Below are 19,570 nucleotides of genomic sequence, written 5' to 3'. Positions count from 1 at the left end.
GAACCGTGACACCAAAGTATCGAACCGAAACGTGAATTTTGTGTATCGTTGCACCCCTACTAAATATGAGAGCTGTGTTTGTTATGGGGGAGGGGGGGGAGTAAATTAATAATTTAAAGAAATAGTTCGTTAATCCATTTTGGCACTCGTGACCCACCGCAGTTATCATTTCGGAATGTAGTTCACCTCTTCGTCCAGCAGAGGCCGCAAAGCCCGCGCTTTTACGGTTCATGTTATTGTTTCACTGATTTTGGCTGAGCTGGCAGTAAAGTTACCTTCACTCTCATTAGCGTAACCGTTGTTAGCCAGCCGCACACGCTCTCGTTTTCACTGTATACTCCGTTAACAGGCAGCTTAAACTAGTCGACACACTTAATGTTTACAGTTGAGTGGATCCAACATGGACGAGCAGGACACTGCGGCGATCCTACACGGAGATGTCCTCAGTGACACAGCGGAGGAACCACAGCTCGACGTAAACAAAGAGGAGCCTGGTGTACCGTCCACCGACGTCGTACGACCGCCTGTTACATGCTCGCTGCCGGTGTCTGTGGAGCCGGTGTTGTTCCTGTCCATGTTCTCCCTGGCCCTGCAGGCACCTCTGTCGACCCAGTACCTGTGGGACCGCATAAGCGAAGACCTCGGCTACAACGGCTCCAAGAGGTCGGAGTGCGGCAACAGCTCAGCGCCCCCCGACCCGCTTCAGAAGGTAGTCCGGTCACCCTGAAATGTACTGCTGCTGCTGTCCACGTCTTTTCTGCGTGGGAAAAGCATTTGAATTACCCTTTAATTTAAAAACCATGTATGCCGTTACAAATAAAGGCTTTTCAACGTGAGTTTAATACATTGTGAAGTATTTTTATAACAGGAAAAGCACAAAAACATCTTTCATTAATATTACGTTACATGTTTATAACCTTAAAAATTCAATGTATTTTAACCCTTTTCTTCAGGCTCTATAATGGCGGAAAACCTAAAGGGGTTGTAGACACTATAACACTGTTGATTGATTTTATTAATGAAGCCATGCATAAAACAATATGTCCACCCCCAATAGGTTTAGACTAGTCCCAAGTAGCACCACAGCTTACAAGCACTAAAGAAGTAACCTGACAAAGACCACGGAGAAATGTGTGATTTAGTCCACAGAAGGACTGTGGTACCCTGTTTACCCTCATTTTTTTGCTACTTGGAATATTTATGCAGGCTTTAAAAAAAACATTTATACTTAATATCTTGTATATAAAAAAGCTGAAAAACTTCTCACTTAATTTATTATATTTATTTAATTTCGCTGCACACCATGGGTCAGGGAAACATGGCATTTCAATCCTGTGTATACCCGGGACATATTGCAGAATGGACAATAAATCTGACTTTGACTCTCATCTCATATCATGACTCACTAATCCAATATTCTGTTGAACAGCCAGCAAACCTGCAGCATTATTTATTATTCATCACAAGTGAGACACAAAGTAATGCTAACATGCTAGATTTACAGTTAAACTAACTGGTTCAGTAGGAGAGGCCATCCCACTTTGTTGATTTCTTCAGGTTACATAGTTACCCTTAACAAACAACAAAATGAAAACACTTATTGAAGAAACTGCATGCAAAGCAAGCCATTCCTGTATCATTTTTTTTTACCTGTTCTAACAAGTAAAGCACGCTCATATAGTTATAAGCATCACCAAAAGGGCCATTTTTTATCACGCAAGCCCTTTAAAGATATGCAAGACCTCCTGTCAAGTGCTTACAATTTGGAGAAAACAAAAGCAATGCACAAACTAATACACACATAAAGACATGCAGATGTGTTTTAAAGGCTTTTTTTTCTAAGTAAATTGATCATCAGCACCTGAATGGCTGCAGTCAATGTGTAGTCATTTAAGGAAAAAAGGAGTCGTAAGCCTTGAACCTACAAGCAGTTCAACAATGAGGAACAGCAGTCACATGCTGAAAATGGGAAAAAGGAATACAATCTACACGCTCTGCTAAAAAAGGTGAAGCAAAACTAGTGTTTGGGCAGATCAGACGCAATGATGTATGGGTCTAATTACGCTGGTGCACAGACAGAGTTACACCTGGGATGCAGCTAAGAAACAAAAAGTAGAAACACAGCATCTATTAAAAAATCTTCTCCACCTCTTCGCTGATCACTGAGATTGATTGTTGTTAAATGTGTCTTTTTCAGGAGGTGGAAACCTTGACAGCACACTGGAACCTGTACATCAGTCTGGGGGGCTTTTCTGTCGGGCTCTTGGTTGTGCCTCTCCTGGGCTCTTGGAGTGACCTCGCTGGTCGCAGACGAGTCCTCATCCTCCCTAACCTTGGCCTGGCCCTGCAGACGATCGTGTACCTTGTGGTGATGTATCTCAAGCTGCCCGTGGTCTACTTTCTAGTGGGACGGCTGCTTAGCGGCCTGTCGGGTGATTTTAATGCCGTCCTGGCAGGCTGCTTTGCCTATGTGGCAGACATCAGTGACAGGCGCTCTCGCACCTTCAGGGTGGCAATCCTAGAGGCGTGTCTGGGCCTGTCAGGGATGCTAGCCAGCATCATTGGAGGACAGTGGCGGCGGGCTCAAGGGTAAGGAATGTGTGTTAAAAGGTTTGTTCACACTGCTCTAATATATATCTAAATCAACCATATAAGCTTTACCTCTCTATTTCTGTGCTTTGTTTAGTTACATCAACCCGTTCTGGCTCGTGCTGGCCACCAACTTGGTGTCAGCTCTGTATGCCTTCCTCTTTGTCCGTGAGTCTGTGGTGCCAGACCCGAGTGCTAAGCTCCTCACTACTCGACACCATAAAGCTGTCTGGCACCTCTACTCATCAGGAGGCAGCAGCAGTGAGGCTGGAGGACAATTTCACAGATGCAAGCTGTGGCTTTACACGCTGTGCTTCTTTCTGGTGGTGACTGTTCACTTTGGCTCCAGAGAACTGTACGTGTTGTACGAGCTGAGCTCGCCTCTGTGCTGGGGCCCAGACTTTATTGGCTACGGATCAGCAGCTCACCACCTGGGCTACCTGAGCAGTCTGGCGGGGATAAAGATCATGCAGCGCTGCATGGAGGACTCCTGGGTGGCTCTTGTGGGTCTTGCCTCCAACATTGTTGGTCTGGTGGTCTTTTCTGTGGCTAACAGCACTCAGCTCATGTTTACAGGTGAGAGGTGTCGGAGCACATTCATAACCTCCAGATGGTTTATAAACCGATTGTAAAAAGTCAATCTGAATGTACTATGTGAGGAAAAATGTGAGGTAGGATAAATTAAGTGAAGATGACTTTTACTATTGTAGTACTTTACCATGATTAGGTGTTTTCTCTCTTCTATTATGTGTAATGGAATGCGGCCTCTGCCCAAGAAAAAGTCTTGTCTGTGTTAAGACTTACAATATATATTGGTGTCAATTTAATTTGGAGTTAAATGTCACTGCAGCATGGTGGCACAGTGGTTAGCACTGTTGCTTCACAGCAAGAAGTTCAACTTGGCTACCTGGCCGGGAGCTTTCTGTGTGGAGTTTGCAGTTTGCATGTTCTCCCCGTGTCTGTATGGGTTCTCTCCGGTACTCTGGCTTCCTCCCACAGTCCAAAGACATGCAGTTGGGTTAATTGGTGAATCTAAATTGCCCATAGGTGTGAATGGCTGTCTATCTCCCTATCTTAGGCTGGGAACCTGTCCAGGGTGCACCCTGCATGTCGCCCTATGTTAGTTGGGATAAGCTCCAGCCTCCCTTTAGACCTTTTCAAGGATAAGTGAATGGATGAATGTCTGCTTGTTACTTTGATTATCTTCCTGTATTTGTGCTTTTCAAATCCTTTTACCCTATGTTATTGTTATTTTTAAAGCAAATTTTAAACATAATGACATGTCAGTGAACAAAAGGCCGCTGATTGTAGCCTTGTACTCAGGGTTGTCAGCCCTGAGTACAAGGCTACAATAAACTGTCTCTGATTGTAACCTCTAGAAATAATTAACACAGTTTATTCACCCGCTCTGGATTATTTCATGGATATTAAACAATTACACGCATATAAACGTAAAAATCTGTTTTGGTTTTGGGGTTTTTTGTCCCCAGGTTATGGTCTCTGTTTGCTCTTCATGACATCGACACCTGTGCTGAGGTCCAAGCTGTCCAAGTTGGTGGAGCCGTCAGAGCAGGGTCAGCCCGTGATCGTGTACAAGTGTTACACATTTAAAACCAAAGTTGTGCAGATTGTGTGAGAGAGAGCTCAGTGTGTCAGCTGTGCAGTGGTGGAGCCAGTGAACTAATTAGATCAGCAGCACATTTGAAGCACATGTTCCCTTGTCACGCGGGACAGCTTGTGCTCTGCAGGTTGTATGTGTAATTGTGTTACTGGGTGTGTGTGTGCTTTTTCTTAGGTGCCCTGTTTGCATCTGTTGCCTGTGTGGAGAGCTTGTGTTATCTGGTGGGCAGTGGCGTTTTCAACTCCCTCTACCCAGCAACCCTGCACTTCATGAAGGGATTCCCTTTCCTCTTTGCTGCTATCATCCTCTTCATCCCAGCTGGAATAATAGGGTGAGTCTGTTCATGCCTGTGTGACTGGCTTTAGTCTTATGGGCTGTAAACAACCAGACAAATGTCATTACTGACCATCTCCATGTCTGTATTTCTAGGACTCTGCAGTGTTTGGAACAAAGGAGAGACCAGAGAGATGCCACAGTGTCCTGACCTGCAGAGAGGTGGAGGGCAGGATCACAAAAGAGAGTGCAGGTTCATCCTGGTGTTAGTCTGAAAGGTGAGCAGAGGCATCCGTCGTGTCTGCAGTTTTATTCGGTCACCCAGGGATGGGATATTTCCATCTTGTTACACCAGAAAGAATAAGTAAGCGATGAAGAAACGACATCCTGACTGACAGTTCTGCCAAACCCAAAAATGTGTCTTTATAATTAAAATTTGATGTAATTTTTTAATATCATGAGCTATTGTAGAGCACCGGAGATCATGACACTGCAGTGTCGTCACAGATTCTATGTAACTCGTCAACAAAAACAAAGAAGTTATTTTGTAAATTGCTGCTTTCTGATTTTGTCCAAGTGCTCACTAATACAAATATCTGATCAGCTGATCACATGGCAGCACCTCGTGCATAATAAGTGGAACCTTGAAGCGGATGTGCTACAGCAGCAGAAGACCACACACACTCCTGTTAACTAACTCCTGTTAGTTAAAACCGTGAATTGTTGTATATCTCCAGGTGTCACTGATTTAAGCCATATGTAGAATCAATCAGGAATGTTTTCCATTGTATGAATGTTAATCATTTTTATCTAAATGACTGCTTCTGCATTACACGCTGATCTGTGAAGTAATGCAGAAGCCGTGCACACAGTGTCACGTCCTAGTTGCACAATGAAGGAACAGGAGCTGTCGAATCAGCTTTAAATGCACAAAGGGAAGTTACTTGGCTGAGTGACGTTTCCACTGACCTACCATTAACTGATTAGCAAGATTCGCGTGATCATGTGACCAAAGCCATCCTTAGAAAACATACAGTGTGCTACAACTGTCTGAGAAACCTGTCTGTTCTTCTATAATTTCCAATATTTAGCAATCTGAATACATTTTAGAGTACATTTTTTTAAGTGATAAAATAAGTGATGTTTGTGTTTTAACTTTTAACATTTTATGTTTTTTCTAAAATTACAAAATGCAATTAAATTATGGTTTTGCATTTCCAGTTCTGTCAACAGAGTGATCTGTTATAATATAAAGTGTGATAATTTAATGATTTCAAACCCCAAAAATCTTGTTAATCGAGTTACATAATTTTTTTAATAAACTTGATTAACACATCTGGATGACTGCTTTTGTTGGTTTTTACAGGTGTACATTTATGCTTCATGAATACAGGACAGGTGTGTCAGATTGCTGTATTTAATTATTTATTTATTTTCTGAACAAGGATACACTTTGGGGCAGTACAGTGGTGTGGTGGTTAGCACTGTTGCCTCACAGCAAGATTGTCCTGGGTTTGAATCCACCGGCTGTTTGGGGCCTCTCTGTTCTCCAATGTCTGTGGGGATTCCCTCCGGTACTATAGCTTCCTCCCACAGTCCAAAGGCACGCATGGGGTTAGGTTAATGGGTCATTCTAAACTGGCTGTAGGTATGATCATCTGTCTCTGTGTGTCAGACCTGCGATAGCTAGAGTACTAGAGTCCAGGGTGTATCTCTCACCCTGTGACAGCTGGGTGAAACAGCCCACCCACTCCCAAAACCCTGACTGGATAAGCAGAAGATGGATGGGTGATACATTTTCAGTTCAAAAGCAGACATATAACTATTGGACAGACTGTGGTGAAGTAAGTCTTATGTCAGCCGTAGTAATGGATTACACAGTGTGGTAATTCACAATTACACCGTAAAACAGAACAGATATTGAGGTCCTTTTTACCCACTTTTATTACAGAACAGTATGTTTAACGCTACATGGAGTTATTCCCTCTACACATATTTCACTTGTTTATGGTTAAATTTGGGGCTTAGATTAAACTCACAGTAGTCACTCATCCTAAACAAATCAGCAAGTCTGCCGAGGAAGATTTCTTCTATCACAACCCAAACATGAAAACGGGAGAAATGTTGGTAAAGTCAGAGACCTGCTTTGGTCCATTTGATGTACACAGGTTAAAAAAAAACGACGACTGCATATAGAGGAGCTTTGATGAACACTGATGTGTTAGCAGTGATAATGTTGCTGGGTGTCCATGTCAGCTGGTCTATCACAGTTATTTTCCTGAGATACAGAAGGCGCTTACTGTACCTGATTACACATATACAGCACTGACTAACATTAAAGGCTTAGAGTTTTTATATACAATCCCCTTATCAGTTGTATTTATTGTTAATAATTAAGTGTGTGCATATCAGGTATTCCGGTCAGCAAGTAATCTAAACATCCGGATTCATTTCACATGCATTAGGTCAGAGCAGGGAAAGCTGCCAGACTATTCACTGTAGGTTATGTGGAATTTTGGCATCATGGATAGTTATTATAGCTGAAATCGGACTGTGTTTATCTCAGTTTATTTCTTCTGCTCTTTGGAGCCGTCTGAGCGGTCGACTTGGTCTTGGGGTCCTTTCAGAAAGCGCAGGATCTTCTCGATCGTAGCCTCCTGATATTCGTGGGACCACCTATGTGAAGAGACGTCAGCAGGCATTAGATGATGTCGATTCAGGGAAAACAGTTCCCTCTAATTGGAATTTTTACACATCTGCACTAAAGTGACTGAAATATTCATGAGAGAAATATGAGTGCTATTGGGAGATTGTAATAAATGCAGTACAAATGGAACAAACAGCTGTGGTTTAGACCTGGTGGGAAAACAGTTTCCCCGCACATCACAACAGGACTGTGTCCACTGTCCAATCGGAGCACAGTATGCAGGGACTCACTTGATGCCGTTGAAGTTGAGAATGGCTCTCATGTCTTCTGGCAGGGACATGGGGTCAGGCCATGCAAAGTTATCTGTGACAGGAACTATGTTCTTCTTACCAGCCAGGGCCGTGACGATCTCCTGCAAGATGAATTGAATTGGAGATAATCTATCTGAATTTCACTCCCCAATGGCAGCAGCTTCCCTCATAAGGGTAAAACTGCCTACCACAACACAAACACTGCTCAGGAACAGTGTGAGCAACACGGCAAAGAGCCCGACACAAGAATCATGCTTTCTCATAATAACATGCATCCTAACCATGTTATTATGAACCTTTATGTACGCTTGGTTAACCTCTAACCAAGGATAGGATGTCCTAGAGCAAGTCCAACCCCACAAATCACAGGGAGCAGACACCACAGGACCCCTCCAAGGGTCCCATGTCCTGTTGAATTACGGTATTTAATGGCATAATATTAGGCAGAGTGGGATATCCGTTAATTCGGTTTTTAGTCATGATATTTTATTAAAACCAGCCATCATGAATTTAAGTGGGTGTAAATGGAACTATAAACCTATTCATGAGTTTTAGGAGAGTTGTGTTCCACTGAAAATACAAAAACACTCCAAAAATGACTCCACAGAACAAACTTTAAATGCAAGCTCACAAATCTGATCTGATGTAATCCAATTGCCTCATGAACAGAACTACTGTGGAATATCTCGAGAAGAGTTCGAGGTGCAGTGATCTGACATTTTTCAGCAGAAATTAGACATAATTAGCCCTGACATTTCAACCATCGTGTGCAGGAAATGGAAAACTGACCTTATGCACCCAGTCCTTCATGGCTGTGTCTCCCATACACTTGTCGAGTGCACTGGCAGACAGGACCAGGATGAAGTTACGTGCTCTCTGCACACTCTGAATGAGTTTGTCCTCAAATTTACCAGCCTCCAGCTTCTCCACATCTATGAAGACGCTGTATCCTCGAACCTGCAGGTGCACCTTCAATAGGCTGGGAGCAAAACAAGATGAGCAGGATTTAATTTTAACCTTATCTGATCTCACTCTTCATCCTAAATGACCTTCTGCACAAAATCTTCTCCAGTTCTAACCTGGCCAGCTGGGAGCCCGTGGTTCGTCTGTAGCTGATGAAGACGTCAGGCCCTGAAGGCTGTGCATCGGTGTGGCTCAGTTTTAAGGGCCCGCGGCTGGCAGACAGTATCTTTGCTCTGTGGACGCCATTCTCAATGTGGCAGTCGTGCTGGAGCTGCTTATCGGTCAGGCTCTGGATGTTGTGACGGTCCACGCCTGACTGGACTAGGCCGTAGGTGTACTGACGAAAACGGGGGTCCACCTCGCTTAACCAGTCGGCCATGTTGTTGGGGTCACATGTGGAGTAATTGGCGTAAGTCTTCAGCACACGCAAGTCTCTCAAAAACCTGGATGATCAGACAAATTAGAGGGGTTTTTTTTTTTTTTTCAAGACAAATAAACGCGGGTTCAAATATTATTCACCACTTGCCTCTTGCGAGTAAGGTTGGTAGTCATGCTCAAATCACAGCTCAAATCTTCATCTGTGATGTTCAGAAGGAGGTCTCCATCCACCTGGAGTTCCTACGTAATAACATCACCAAACACATCAGGCCAGTTTAGTCTGATTTTATTTATAAAGCATGTTTACAACAACAAAGTCGGCCAGCACACTGTACGTGAAAATGAGGGTTACACAACATGATAAAAGATACACCACACGCACACACCATTGCCCACACACCTCAATAAGTATATCTGAAGAATCACAAATATACTAGAGGCAATAAAGTACCTAAATACCTACAATTTTCACTCTAGGATAAAAGCCAAGGAATGAAAATGAGTTTTAAGCCTTACTTTAAAAATGTACAAGGTGGGGGGCAGTCTAATTGGCAGTCCAATGATATTCTTCGGTGCAAAAGGCAAAACTGACCCTAAAACCTTTCTCTCCACTAAACCACTCCTAAGACCCAAACCACATCCATGTCAGTTCAGCTGTTAAACTGAGCTGTGAGATGAACGTGTGGATAGATATTTCATCTTTCTGTAGGAATAATGTGTCGCTCACCTGAAAACGATCACAGCAAGCGCTGAAGCCGATCTGCTGCAGCCACGTCTGCACCTCACAGGTTTTCCAGTTGGGCACGCTTGACAGGATTCGTTTCGGTACTTCCTCTCCCATCATGCTCAGGGCCCGCTTAGCGAGGGCACAGACTGTGGCATTGCTGGAGTACATGACGATTCTTTTGAGGCTCTGCACAGCACCAATCTCTTGAAATATCTGAAAAGGAAGGAGAAATTGGGAATCAGCCACAATATATTTCAATTTTAAGTGAAATAGCCACCTGCCACAACAACAAGGCTTAAAAGGATCAGTCAACGCTAAAACATACATCTCTTCATAAAATAAAGGCAAATAATTAACGTGAGAATTTTTATCAAATTTTACTTTCCAATTAAGGTGAGGTTGTTTTGAACTGTTATCCAACTTATACCTGTCGAGTCATGCTAAATACAAGGAGTCATGCTAAATAAAGCTCAGTTATTCAGCTTTTCTTAAGTACTGCTAAATGGTGATTTCAATCAGTAATGTTTCTTAACAACATTAAAATTGCATAAGACCCTGAAGCACACGGAATTTGTTTGCAGGTTTTGCCTCTGTAGGAGGAAGATGAGGCTACTCTTGTCCAGGCTGAACTGAAGAAGCAGCAGAGCCCTTCTTGTGGAAAAACCTGAACTGCTTTCTCTGCTTTTTCAGGCACACTTCCTGCAGATCTTTGTTCTTTTTTATGAGGTCTGTCTTCTCTCTGAAAAGTTCTTCATGCTGCACTTACACCTTCTTACACCTTCTCTCCAGTTCTTCCAAGGTTTCCTGCTTTTCTTCACGTTTTTCTCGCAGTTCTTTGTTTTCCTCTTCCACGTCCTTTTTTGTTCTTCTTTCTTTTAATGGATTGTTTGTAATGCCTCATGTCTCTGCTGTAGTTCTTGAAGTAAAGACTTCATGTCTTTCTGAGATTTGTCCTCCTCAAACATTACACGCAAATCTTCATTGTTTTTCTCTGATACTTGAAGCTTGCACACGATTTGTTGGTATACTGCTTCCTTTTGTTCCTTCTCATTCAGCAATGGTGTATTTCTTCTCAGTGCATTGTCTATCTTTCTCTGTGGCTTGGAGCTTGGATTGCATCTCTTCATGTGCTGCTTCCATAAAAGCTCCTTCTGCTCCTTCTCAGAACTTCGTCGAACATCACTTGCAGGCCTTCATTTTTTCTCCATGTCTTGGAACTTGCATTTTCTCTGCTCTTCATTTTCTTTCAACATTTCTGTAATTTGTTGCATTATTCCTCTTTCATTTGTTTAATCCTGATCTTCAGGTCTTGTTTCTTCTTGCATAAATGTTCTAAAGCTTTTCTGAGGGCTATAAATACACCCAGGTGAGCAGTGCTGGGATCTTCCCTTTGGCTTGAGTGGTGCTGTGTCTGAGACATTTTGGGCACCTTGATACAATAACTCTGTAGAGGATTTAGATGTTAGTAATATTTGTTAAGTAATGTTTTAATGAATATGTTGAATTGTTAATTTATTTTATCAATTTATAATCAGTTTTGATTCAAATATCTATAAAATCCATGCACTTCATTAATCTAAAAAATAAATACTATGTGTCAGCCACTGGAAGTATTATTTATTATTTTATGCATCTGATGTCTTTCCAACTCATTAAATAAGAGAGACAGTTTTACCTTTGTGTTGCGCTGACGGGACTTGATGCTGGCCTCAACACACAGGTAAAAGGCTGCAATGCACTTTCCCTCCACTCTCGTGCCATCCAGTAACGGCAAAAGTTGCTGCAGGTCAGATGCGGTCCTTCCCTGCATGCTGTCTGCACTGTCCAGTAAACTGCGGGCAAAGTCCTCTGGATCCAGAGATGCGATGAACGGCTCCACTAGCTCCAAGGTCCCTGATTTCACCACCTCTTTCTCAATTTCTCTGTTTGCAGCTAACACAGTTACAGCCAAGCAGGCATAGAAACGAATGAGTTCATCCTCTTTGGAAAAGGCCAGTGGGAAGAGCCACTCAGCTGCCCGTTTCTCGATCATCCAGCGCTGGCAGCAGTGGCCTCCATACATCGCACAGTTAGCCAGTGCCACGGCACAGTGACGCAGAACAGTGGGGTCCGTACCTCGGCACCAGAAGAGGAGGGTGTCCAGGGCGCCGTTGGTGATGAGGTGGATAGACGTCTCCTCGGTGTGTTTGAACATGTGCTCGAGGATGCCCGAGACGCTCCGAGCCAGCTGAGCATCTTCCTGCTGACGAGTCAGGTTGAGGATGACCCCCAGACCTATGCGAGCCACGTAATCCCTGTAGACAAATTTGGAAGATGGTAACAAACACTAAATACAGACTTCATACAGTCTGGGAGACTGAGTGACAGCACTTCAGCAGCCAAGAAATTGAAGTTCATACCCACCATCCCACATTCTTTATTACTAATTAACAGAAAAATTGATCAGAGTTTATTTACACAGCTAACACCCATATTTGACAACTGTTAGAATTTATATTATGGCATGAACCAATCGGTTAACTAAAGAGAAACGACAGTCTCTCATTGTTTAAAGAACTGAATGTCAGCCAGTCTGCAAAATTGCTAAAATTTTGAATGTGTCCCAAAGTACAGTCGCAAAAACCATCAAGCACTACAACGAAACTGGCTCACATGAAGGAAAGGAAGAACAAGAGTCACCTCTGCTGCTGAGGATAAATTCATCATCATCGCCAGCCTCAAAAAGTTAACAGCACCTCAGATTAGAGTCCAGATAAATTCCACACAGAGTTCCAGTAGCAGACACATCTCTACATCAACTGTTCCGCCACAAATCAGGCCTTTTCGATCAAATAGCTGATAAGAAACCACTACTAAGGAAAGCAACAAGCAGAAGAGATTTGTTTGAGGCAAGAAACACAACGAATGGACAATAGACCAGGGGAAATCTGTGCTTTGATATGATGAGTCCAAATTTTGAGATTTTTGGTTCCACCTGCCATGTCTTTGTGCGGCACAGAAAAGGTGAACAGATGGTTTCTACATGCGTGGTTCAAACCATGGAGCAAGGAGGAGGAGGTGTGATGGCGTGGGGGTGCTTTGCTGGTGACACTGTTGGGGATTCGAACCAGCATGGCTTCCACAGCATCCTGTAGTGACATGCCATTCAATCCGGTTTGCATTTAGCTGGACCAATGACCCCAAACACACCTCCAAGTTGTGTAAGGGCTATTTGACCAAGAAGGAGAGTGATGGCCTGGCCTCCACAGTCACCTGACCTAAACCCAATCGAGATGGTTTGGGATGAGATGGACTAGCAAAAGGGATGAGACAGAAGGCGAAAGTGCCAACAAATCCTCCGCATCTCTGGGAACTCCTTCACAACTGTTGGAAAATAATTTCAGGTGACTACCTCATGAAGCTCATCAATAGAGTGCCAAGAGTGTGCAAAGCGGTATTTAAATGCAAAGGGTGGCTATTTTGAAGAATCTAGACTATAAAGCATGCTTTCAGTTATTTTACACTTTTTTTTTACTACATAATTCCATATGTGTTCATTCATTCATTGTTTTGATTCCTTCAGTGAGAATCTACAATGTAAATAGTCATGAAAACAAAGAAAAAAACAATAAAATGAGAAGTTGTGTCCAAACTTTTGACTGGTAGTGTACGTCAGTGTGAATTCAGTCTATTATAGCTTTTGACGTCTGTTTAAGTAAAATTTGTTGTTTCAAACTGCAACATTACATGTTATTTCTGTGACAGGTGTACATAAGAAACGCTGCATGGTTTTAAAAATATTCAGCAGACAGATCTCAGTACATGCAGGTAGAAGGGAATCACTTAAAAAAATTACCAATAATCATCCCACAGATGTAATATTATCTACAGCTACTCTTAGTACCATTGATGTTAAGTTAGACTCTTTTTCTCTAATTGATCTTTCTGAGTTAACTTCAATAATTACTTCCTCCAAACCATCAACGTGTCTTTTAGACCCCATTCCTACAAAACTGCTCAAAGAAGTCCTGCCATTAATTAATTCTTCGATCTTAAATATGATCAACCTATCTCTAATAATCGGCTATGTACCACAGGCCTTCAAGCTGGCTGTAGTTAAACCTTTACTCAAAAAGCCATCTCTAGACCCAGCAGTCTTAGCTAATTATAGGCCAATCTCCAACCTTCCTTTCATATCAAAAATCCTTGAAAGAGTAGTTGTCAAACAGCTAACAGATCATCTGCAGAGGAATGGTTTATTTGAAGAGTTTCAGTCAGGTTTCAGAGCTCACAGCACAGAAACAGCTTTAGTGAAGGTTACAAATGATCTTCTTATGGCCTCTGACAGTGGACTCATCTCTGTGCTTGTCCTGCTAGACCTTAGTGCAGCATTCGATACTGTTGACCATAATATCCTATTAGAGCGATTAGAACATGCTGTAGGTATTACAGGTACTGCCTGCAGTGGTTTGTATCATATCTATCTAATAGACTCCAGTTTGTGCATGTAAATGGAGAGTCCTCTTCACACACTGAGGTTAATTATGGAGTTCCACAGGGTTCAGTGCTAGGACCAATTCTGTTTACATTATACATGCTTCCCTTAGGCAGATCATTAGAAGACATAGCATACATTTTCACTGCTATGCAGATGACACCCAGCTCTATCTGTCCATGAAGCCAGATAACACACACCAATTAGTTAAACTGCAGGAATGTCTTAAAGACATAAAGACCTGGATGGCCGCTAACTTTCTGCTTCTTAATTCAGATAAAACTGAGGTTATTGTACTCGGCCCTGAAAAGTCCTAGAAATATGGTATCTAACCAGATTCTTACTCTGGATGGCATTACCTTGGCCTCCAGTAACGCTGTGAGGAACCTTGGAGTCATTTTTGACCAGGACATGTCCTTCAACGCACATATTAAACAAATATGTAAGACTGCTTTCTTCCATTTGCGCAACATCTCTAAAGATTAGAAATATCCTGTCTCAGAGTGACGCTGAAAAACTAGTTCATGCATTTATTACTTCCAGGCTGGACGTACTGTAATTCATTATTATCAGGAATGTCCAAAAAACTCACTGAAAAGCCTTCAGCTAATCCAAAATGCTGCAGCAAGAGTCACTGACAGGGACTAGAAAGAGAGAGCATATTTCTCCTGTTTTGGCTTCCCTTCATTGGCTTCCTGTTAAATCCAGAATTGAATTCAAAATCCTGCTCCTCACATACAAGGTCTTAAATAATCAGGCCCCATCTTATCTTAATGACCTTGTAGTACCATATCACCCTATTAGAGCACTTCGCTCTCGCTCTGCAGGCCTACTTGTTGTTCCTAGAGTATTTAAAAGTAGAATGGGAGGAGAGCCTTCAGTTTTCAGGCCCCTCTTCTGTGGAACCAGCTTCCAGTTTGGATTCAGGAGACAGACACTATCTCTACTTTCAAGATTAGGCTTAAAACTTTCCTTTTTGCTAAAGCATATAGTTAGGGCTGGACCAGGTGACCCTGAATCCTCCCTTAGTTATGCTGCAATAGACGTAGGCTGCCGGGGGATTCCCATGATGCATCAAAGCGTTTACATATCCAGTCATCCACCCATTCACGCACACATTTACACACTGGTGATGGCAAGCTACATTGTAGCCACAGCCACCCTGGGGCGCACTGACAGAGGCGAGGCTGCCGGACACTGGCGCCACCGGGCCCTCTGACCACCACCAGTAGGCAACGGGTGAAGTGATCTTGCCCAAGGACACAACACCGAGACTGTCCAAGCCGGGGCTGAACCGGCAACCTTCCGATTACAAGGCGAACTCCCAACTCTTGAGCCACGATCAACATAAATATGCATGCAATAGACGTAGGCTGCCGGGGGATTCCCATGATGCATTGAGTTTTTCTCTTTCCAGTCACCTTTCTCACTCACTATGTATTAACAGACCTCTCTGCATTGAATCATATCTGTTATTAACCTCTGTCTCTCTTCCACAGCATGTCTTTATCCTGTCTTCCTTCTCTCACCCCAACCGGTCGCAGCAGATGGCCCCGCCCCTCCCTGAGCCTGGTTCTGCCGGAGGTTTCTTCCTGTTAAAAGGGAGTTTTTCCTTCCCACTGTCGCCAAAGTGCTTGCTCATAGGGGGTCATATGATTGTTGGGTTTTTCTCTGTATTTATTGTAGGATCTACCTTACAATATAAAGGCTTGTGGCGTCTCTTGTTGTGATTTGGCGCTATATAAATAAAATTGAATTGAATTGAATTGAACTTACAACTTGGTTAATGCAACTAAAAGTGTGCCCTGGGGTTCAGTTGAAAGAACCCTTTCACTGTAATGATGATAACAAGGTGGATGGACTGCTCTGCACATACTCCGACCCAGCCTCTCCCTCAGCTGCAATCAGCTGCTAGTACATTACAGCACAACATGTTTGAAATCCTGACGACACCGAACTGATGATCTTCTCAAATGCAAACTCAAAACCACTGAACCGTATCACTGCAGTCCTGGGCTGTGACTCAGTATCTCAGTATAAGTGCTTAAGAATTATAATAGATGACTCACTCTCTTTTACACCTCACTTTCAGCAGCTGTCTGTATTTTGAGGCAACAAAGAGACTTGTTGCTCCCCCGTCATATCAGAGTTGTTATATGCATTTGTATAATGCCTGCAAGGAAGTTCCTTCAACTAAAACTTCATACGATTCCAGGTGAATATAACTGATCAGTTACTTCAGGCTGTAGAAACAGAGCAGAGGTGTCTGGCACAGCTTCATCTACTTTCAAACTGCATGGAGACGCTCCAGCAACACTTGTACTATAAAAATGAACTTTATCGCTTGACTGACGCGTTTCGGCTTGTAGTTTTCATCTGGATCTGGAGAGTAATCATCTGGATCGTGGATGCCAAGCAGTAAAGTTGTTCTTTATGCTACAAGTGTTGAGCTTCACCTTCTTCATGCTGCAAATATTTGACCACCCCTGTGTTCTGGCCCCAGACGCTGACGTTTAAATTGATGACTTGGAAATGTACTACACTTATTTTGTGTATTTTTGCTGAGCACTCATTTCTGAAACTGTACTGCTGCCAGTCTTGGCCAGCTTGCTTGTGAAAAGGAGAGTAATAATCTCAAGAGTCACATTAACCCCACTAAATAAAGGTTCAGTAAATAAAGATCACATTTTATAATCATTTACTAAGTGATTACTAGAATACTCAGACAAATATGGAGACACACAAACACAAATACTGCACTACCCGCAGAAGTGTTTAAACTTTATGTCTAAGTACAAGAACAGACTGCAATGTAGTACAGTCTACTGCGGTCCTGCACCGCATCACACCGTTACACCATACCTGTTCTCTGAGATCAGTATCTGCTCCAGCAGTTTTGCAGACTCGTAAGTTATCTCCACAGCAGGCAACTGCTGGAGCTGAAGCAGCAGCTCCAGGCCTCCATGCAGCCGGATCCTGTTGCAGATCTCCTCGGCCACTTGACGACCCACGGTAGGTAAAACCCAGGCCTCCTCCACCAGCTGGAAGATCTCCGCGATAGCTCTGCGGGTCTCATCTGAATTCGATGTTTCCCTGGATGACTTCAGCCTACTGATGGCGGAGCGCAGGGCGGGAAGTGACGTGTCCAAAACCGCCTGGACGTCGGCATTGATCCCCGGAGAGATGGCCCTGGGGTCGCATGCGGAGCCGCTCCTCCCTCTCTGCAGCCGGCTGACGTAATCCGGGACTGTGAGCCGGTCAGAGCTGAACATGATGTAGAAATGTCGGTAGAGCCTCCACAAGAAGAGCGTCAGGGAGAAAAGCATCTACCGGCACAAACAATGTGATCGATCTGGATGCGCACTGCTAGAAGCAGCACTGCTGTGTTCACTTAAGGCCTGTGATCCGTGTTCAGCCTACTGGCCGCCCTGTAAATAAAGCCAACTCCTGCAGAAAAAGCAAGGCCTCGGTTATTAATCAAAAGTGACAGCTTTCACCAAATCGCACATCACCTCTCTCTGGGTGTCATACGCGCCAGTAAGCCATTAAAGACGTCTGAGCAGATCAGCGGGTATTTACGCTTCACAGTTGCTGCTTTGTCTCTCTCAGTAGATGTGTTAGTGGGCACAATTTGTAGAAGTGTCCGTAAAGCGCACAAGACCTCGAACCGAAACGCTGGGAAGCACGGCCTGCTCGTTTTGCTAAGAAGAATAACAATAAACTATTGTTGTCTGTATTCTCGCTCGCATTCATTCACTGAGGCTTGGCTAACAAAGAAGACTTTTAGTTCTCATAGTTTCCCTTCCAACGCATCCAGCGCGCTGCCGCGGATTGTTTTCTCCAAAAATATCAAAAGTAACGCTCGTGCCCTGCGGAAGTTCCTCGCCTGACATCCTTTGGTCAGCATCCGCAGGCTGCCTGCATCTTCAAGGCTTCGCACCGCCCACCGGCCCCGGATATGTTATCAGTGATGTACAGTGAAAGAAGCAGCACCGCTCCTCATCATCTCTCAACTCCCTGCATCATAGCCGGTCAGAGCATGCGCAAGGGCGTTTGAAACACTGCAGGCCCTCTGTATATGTGGAGGGCCAGGAGTGGCGAAATGAATGAATTAAATACACCGTTAAATAATTAATTAAATATGTCGATAATTAATTGAAATTTGAAGTAATTAATTAAAGAAATATTTAAATAATTAATAAAATGCCCATTCATTTCATTTAAAACATTAAATATATACTTTTTATTTATTTCAAATTTTATTTAATTAATGACACATTAATTAAAAATTGCTTAATTGTATATTTGATTAATTGATTTTTGACAAATTTGATTAATTATTTATTTATTTCTTATTTTAATTAATTATTGAACCGTTTAATTAATTACTTAATGATGTATTTATTTAATTCATTTTGGCAGTTCTTACCCTGTGGCTGTCTTGACGAATTCGTTTTACCTGTCAGCCTCACCCATCAAACTCAGGGGGCGGGGTTAACGCTGTTCAAGTCAAAGCCATTGCTTTGGCCTGGTGGCCATTCTTTTGGGCATTTATCCACGCCAACAACCAGCATGTGGAAACTAACTAAACTGTACTTTGAAATACCATGTTTTTGTCTCACCAAATGCACTTTTATTATTTATTTTTTTTAGCCGAGAATGTAGTGGTTTAATCTTCAGATATCTGGTCGGTTTGTCAAGATAGAGCCTATTTGCAAAAGTTCTTCGATGATTTCGGAGATGTCTGCCCAGCCCAGACTCACAGCAAAGCATGTGATAGACCTGTTCCCCTCATAAGCGCTTGAGCTGTTATACCACCGACAAAGCTCAGGTCCTGGTACACAACTGTCATAACCCAGAGTTTCCCAGCTCACATGAAAGTGTTGGCATCAAACTAACCTAACGGTCATCTATGACTCTAATTCACAGGTCATATCAATATTCTTTTACAGAAAATTATTCTCATTACTATCAACTATTCCAGAGACTCGAAAATCTAAAGCATAAAGAATATAAAAATATACCAGTCTGAGACCACACTGTTGTAAAAGAGATGAAGGCTTTAATTTGTCGCAGATCAGATTCATGATGCGTGTTCTGTGGTATCTGCATTTCCATCAGCGTAAGACTTGCTAATTAAGACCGCTAATTAGCAGCAGGTTAGAATCAAGTATAATAACATTTATAGGCTACATTTAATAAATCACCAAATTAATACCTGCATGCTCCCGTGACAATGCCAGGCACCATGCTCATTTACAACACATTCCTCCATCATCCCCCCGTTTAAAACACTTAAATCGTGCTGTAAATAAAAGACTGAGTGAAAACGTGGAAATTTGAATTCGCGTACACCACAATACTGAAATAAACAGCCTATTACTGAAATACACGTGCAATATAATAAACTGTGATATAAATGTGGAGGTGCTGTTAACATGTTTAGTTATAAAACACACCTCCTTGCCTTTAGTCTCATTCATGAGCATTATTAATTGTCTTCTAACATCCAGGGTCAAGAAGGGGCAAACATCTGCCACGACCAGCTGGGGGTGAAGGGAGGAAGACAAGACAAAAGACACACTGT

General features: G+C 42.9%; 2 protein-coding genes across 3 annotated transcripts; one reads left to right on the top strand and one right to left on the bottom strand.

The window, feature by feature from the left end:
* The first annotated feature begins 207 nt into the window (after positions 1-207).
* slc46a1 (solute carrier family 46 member 1) lies at positions 208-4,721 on the top strand. 2 transcript variants are annotated; one of them, XM_005915916.3, is made up of 6 exons: positions 208-709; positions 2,198-2,589; positions 2,687-3,165; positions 4,080-4,163; positions 4,385-4,541; positions 4,640-4,721. In XM_005915916.3, the coding sequence occupies exons 1-6, from the start codon at positions 401-403 to the stop codon at positions 4,692-4,694; spliced, it is 1,476 nt and encodes a 491-aa protein (XP_005915978.1). In that variant the 5' UTR covers positions 208-400; the 3' UTR covers positions 4,695-4,721. The 2 variants fall into 2 exon arrangements, with proteins under 2 accessions (XP_005915978.1, XP_005915979.1); XM_005915917.3 differs by lacking the exon at positions 4,080-4,163.
* Positions 4,722-5,891: 1,170 nt separating this feature from the next.
* On the bottom strand, positions 5,892-18,018 carry sarm1 (sterile alpha and TIR motif containing 1). Its single transcript, XM_005915907.3, has 8 exons — positions 16,846-18,018; positions 11,185-11,803; positions 9,510-9,722; positions 8,931-9,022; positions 8,521-8,847; positions 8,231-8,420; positions 7,421-7,542; positions 5,892-7,159 (listed from the first exon to the last, which is right to left on the bottom strand). Exons 1-8 carry the CDS (start codon positions 17,307-17,309, stop codon positions 7,051-7,053), a joined length of 2,136 nt encoding a protein of 711 aa, XP_005915969.1. The 5' UTR covers positions 17,310-18,018; the 3' UTR covers positions 5,892-7,050.
* Between the last annotated feature and the right edge of the window lie 1,552 nt (positions 18,019-19,570).

This window comes from Haplochromis burtoni, unplaced genomic scaffold (genome assembly GCF_018398535.1).
Source record: "Haplochromis burtoni strain Fernald_Lab_line unplaced genomic scaffold, NCSU_Asbu1 Contig_15, whole genome shotgun sequence".
Taxonomy (NCBI): domain Eukaryota; kingdom Metazoa; phylum Chordata; class Actinopteri; order Cichliformes; family Cichlidae; genus Haplochromis; species Haplochromis burtoni.
This window is presented reverse-complemented; position numbering and strand designations above follow the sequence as displayed.